This window comes from Antrostomus carolinensis, unplaced genomic scaffold (genome assembly GCF_000700745.2).
Source record: "Antrostomus carolinensis isolate BGI_N321 unplaced genomic scaffold, ASM70074v2 scaffold13486, whole genome shotgun sequence".
NCBI lineage: Eukaryota > Metazoa > Chordata > Aves > Caprimulgiformes > Caprimulgidae > Antrostomus > Antrostomus carolinensis.
In genome coordinates this window covers 41-2,981 of record NW_010322571.1, presented here as the reverse complement: position 1 = coordinate 2,981, position 2,941 = coordinate 41, and the positions used below count along the sequence as shown (strand labels likewise).

The 2,941-nt window shown below is 54.0% G+C and overlaps 1 protein-coding gene across 1 annotated transcript in view; it reads right to left on the bottom strand.

Moving 5' to 3' along the window:
- The window catches only part of EPPK1 (epiplakin 1), a gene marked incomplete at its 3' end in the record, with an annotated part of 7,070 nt that extends 4,708 nt beyond the window's left edge, over positions 1-2,362 (bottom strand). Inside the window, exon 1 of the mRNA XM_029085523.1 lies at positions 9-2,362. Within this exon, the coding sequence (XP_028941356.1) occupies positions 9-2,362 (2,354 nt within the window). The remainder of the gene's footprint in view (positions 1-8) is intronic.
- Positions 2,363-2,941: the final 579 nt, after the last annotated feature.

The window sequence follows — 2,941 nt, the reverse complement described above, 5'->3', positions numbered from 1 at the left end:
AGTTCAGCAGTTCCCACACATAGACCTCCTCCCCCCGTAACCGCCCAAACCTGACCGGCAGCCAGGAGCTCCTGAAGACCCGTCTGGTGGCATCATCGATGAACTGGCGCTTTCTGCTGTTCAGAGGAAGGAGGCAGAGCCCGGTGGATGGTTCTGTGATGCACTTCTCCTTCAGCTGCAGGTAGGTGAGGTTCTCATGGGTGTTGGGGTCAAAGAAACCCTTGGTGTCATCACTGGGATCAGAAAGGATTAAGTTCATCTTCTTGTCAAAGTACCCGCGCCGGTAGGCCACCTCCACAGGGATGCGGTGGCTGTTGACGGGGTCGATGATGCCGCCGGTGGCGATCTGGGCCTCGAGCAGGCGGATAGCGTGCTCCTTGACAATGAGCTCCTTCTTCATGGCCTGGAAGAGGGAGATCTTGTTCCCTGAGTAAGGATCTCTGTAGCCAGTGACTGATTTCTCTGCAGTCAGTAGCTTGTCATAAACATCTGGGCCAATGATGTTCGCTCTTAACGCCTCGTCCACAGAGTATCTTCTGTTGGCAGCTGGGTCAATGATAAATCCAGTAGCAGCTTGTGCCTCCAGGAGGATCAGTGATGTTCCTGGTCTTAAAAGTCCTTTTCTCTTTGCCTGGTAGATGCTGATCTTCTCCTGGGAGTCAGGAAGCAGGAGCCCACCAATGCTGCCTGTCCCTTGCAGGTACTTCTTGACGGTGTCCATGCTGACAACTTCTTTGGCTGATGTTTCTCCCTCTTTCAGTTTCTTGAACAAATCTTTGTTGATGATTTCAGAGCTCAGGAGCTGGTCGGCTGTCACCCGGTCCCTCAGTCCTTCAAAGGTGACATTAGCGGTGGAAGCCATTTCCTCAATGGTGGCACTGACTGCCTTACCCAGTTCTTGAGTGGAGAGCGTTCCTGCGAGGTACTGCTGGGTGAGAGCAGCTCTTTGCTCGCTCTGGATGTAGTCTGAGAAGAGGAGTTTCCAGAGAGACACCGACTTTCCCTTGAATTTACCTAAAGCGATGGGTACCTGTGTGTTTTCCAGAGCTGTTTGGGTCCTATGGTCCAAGAAGAGGTGGGTTCCCTCTGATCCTTCTCTGCTGTCCCCACCCAGTGGCAGCAGAAGAAGCCCCGTGTTGGGATCAGTGACGCAGCGCTTGAGCAGGTCCGCATAGATCAGCTTCTCCTTGGAGCTGGGGTCAAAGAAGCCTTTCATCTCATCAGTAGGACTGGAGAGGAGCTGTCTTGTGGCCTCATCCAGGTACCCCCACTTGCAAGCTGTCTCCGTGGGGACACGGAGGTGCCTGCCTGGAGCGATTATACCCCCTGTGGCCATCTGAGCCTCCAGAAGGCAAATGCCATGATCCTTAGGGATGAAGCCCTTCCTAATGGCTTGGAACAGAGAGAGCATTTCTCCAGTGTAGGGGTCCCTGTATCCAGTGATGCTCCTCTCAGCTGAAGACAGTTTCTCATGAAGCTCTGGGCCAACAAGACCGACCCTGACAGCCTCATCAACTGAGTAGCTTTTGTTCTTTATGGGGTCCATCAGGCTGCCGGTGGAGGCCTGGACTTGCAGGAGCATCAGAGCAGCACCAGGCATGAGGAGATGCTCTCTCAGTGCCTGGTAAAGGCTTTTGCGCTCACCAGAAGAGAGGACAACACCAGCCACACTCCTTGTCCCGTGCAGGAACTGCTGAATGGAGTCATTCTCTGCTACCTCCTGGGCAGAAACTCTTCCCTCCTCAAGACCTCTGAACGTGTCAGGGCTGATGATGCCAGCGTCCAGCAGATCCTTGCTGCTCACCCTCCCTCCCAACCCTGGGAACGTGATTTGCAGGGGCAAGAGGAGGAAACCTGAGGCTGGATCAACAACACACTTCTTTATAAGGTCCATATAAGTGACCTTCTCCATAGTACTGGGGTTGAGGAACCCTTTGCTGTCCTCATTGCTGGGGTCAGAGAGGAGCTGTCTCATCTCTTCCTCTAAATATCCCTTCTCACAGGCAACATCTGCTCGGAGCCGGCAACCAGTGGCCGGGTCAATGATGCCTCCGGTCGCCATCTGGGCCTCGAGCAGGCGAGTACCTTGCTCCCTCCCGATCAGCTCCTTCTGCATTGCCTGGTAGAGGGAGATTTTCTCTTCTGTGTAGGGGTCCACAAAGCCAGTAGCAGCTTTCTCTGCAGAGAGCAGCTTCTCCTTCAGCTCCAGCCCCACCAGACCCAGCTGCACAGCTTCTGCTACAGAGACATGCCTCTTCTTCACTGGGTCAATGATGAAGCCCGTGGCTGCCTGAGCCTCGAGAAGACAGAGTGCCGAATCCAAACTCAGAAGATGCTCTCTGGTGGCATCATAAAAGCTCATGACCTTCTTCGAAGCCTCCACATATACTCCAGCAATGCTGCCAGCTGCCTCTGAGGGCTCGCTGGAAGGATCCATCTCCATCACATCCCCGTCAGCTGCTATTTTCTGTTTGGAAGACAACGTGTCCTGGGACAAGTGGTTGGCTCCTGGCATGTCCTCCTGGTGAGAGATGAGGGCAGCATGACCATTCACTGCTGGCTTGCTCTCCATCCTCTCACTGCACTCCTTTCACAGCCCTCAAGACTCTCTGGAGAGAGGGGAGAGAATGGGAAAGCTCAGTGAGAAATCAGCTTTTCTGTGGTTTGCTACTGGACATGGAAAAACAGACAAAGAAACACCTCACGGGCAGGAGAAAATAACAAACAACGGCTGAGCATGTTGGGGGCAGAGTGATTGTCCTGGTCCCCCACATGCTGAGACAGACCTGGCAGAGGCAAACACCCTCTGCTGCTGGACCGAGACAAGCCAGGTGCAAAAGGACATCTCAGTGTGAGAGAAAGACCAGAGCAGAAGCACCAGTGGGACCTGCATCTGAGGAGCCCTGGATCCTGCGAGGAGTAAAGCCCCCATGAACATTTG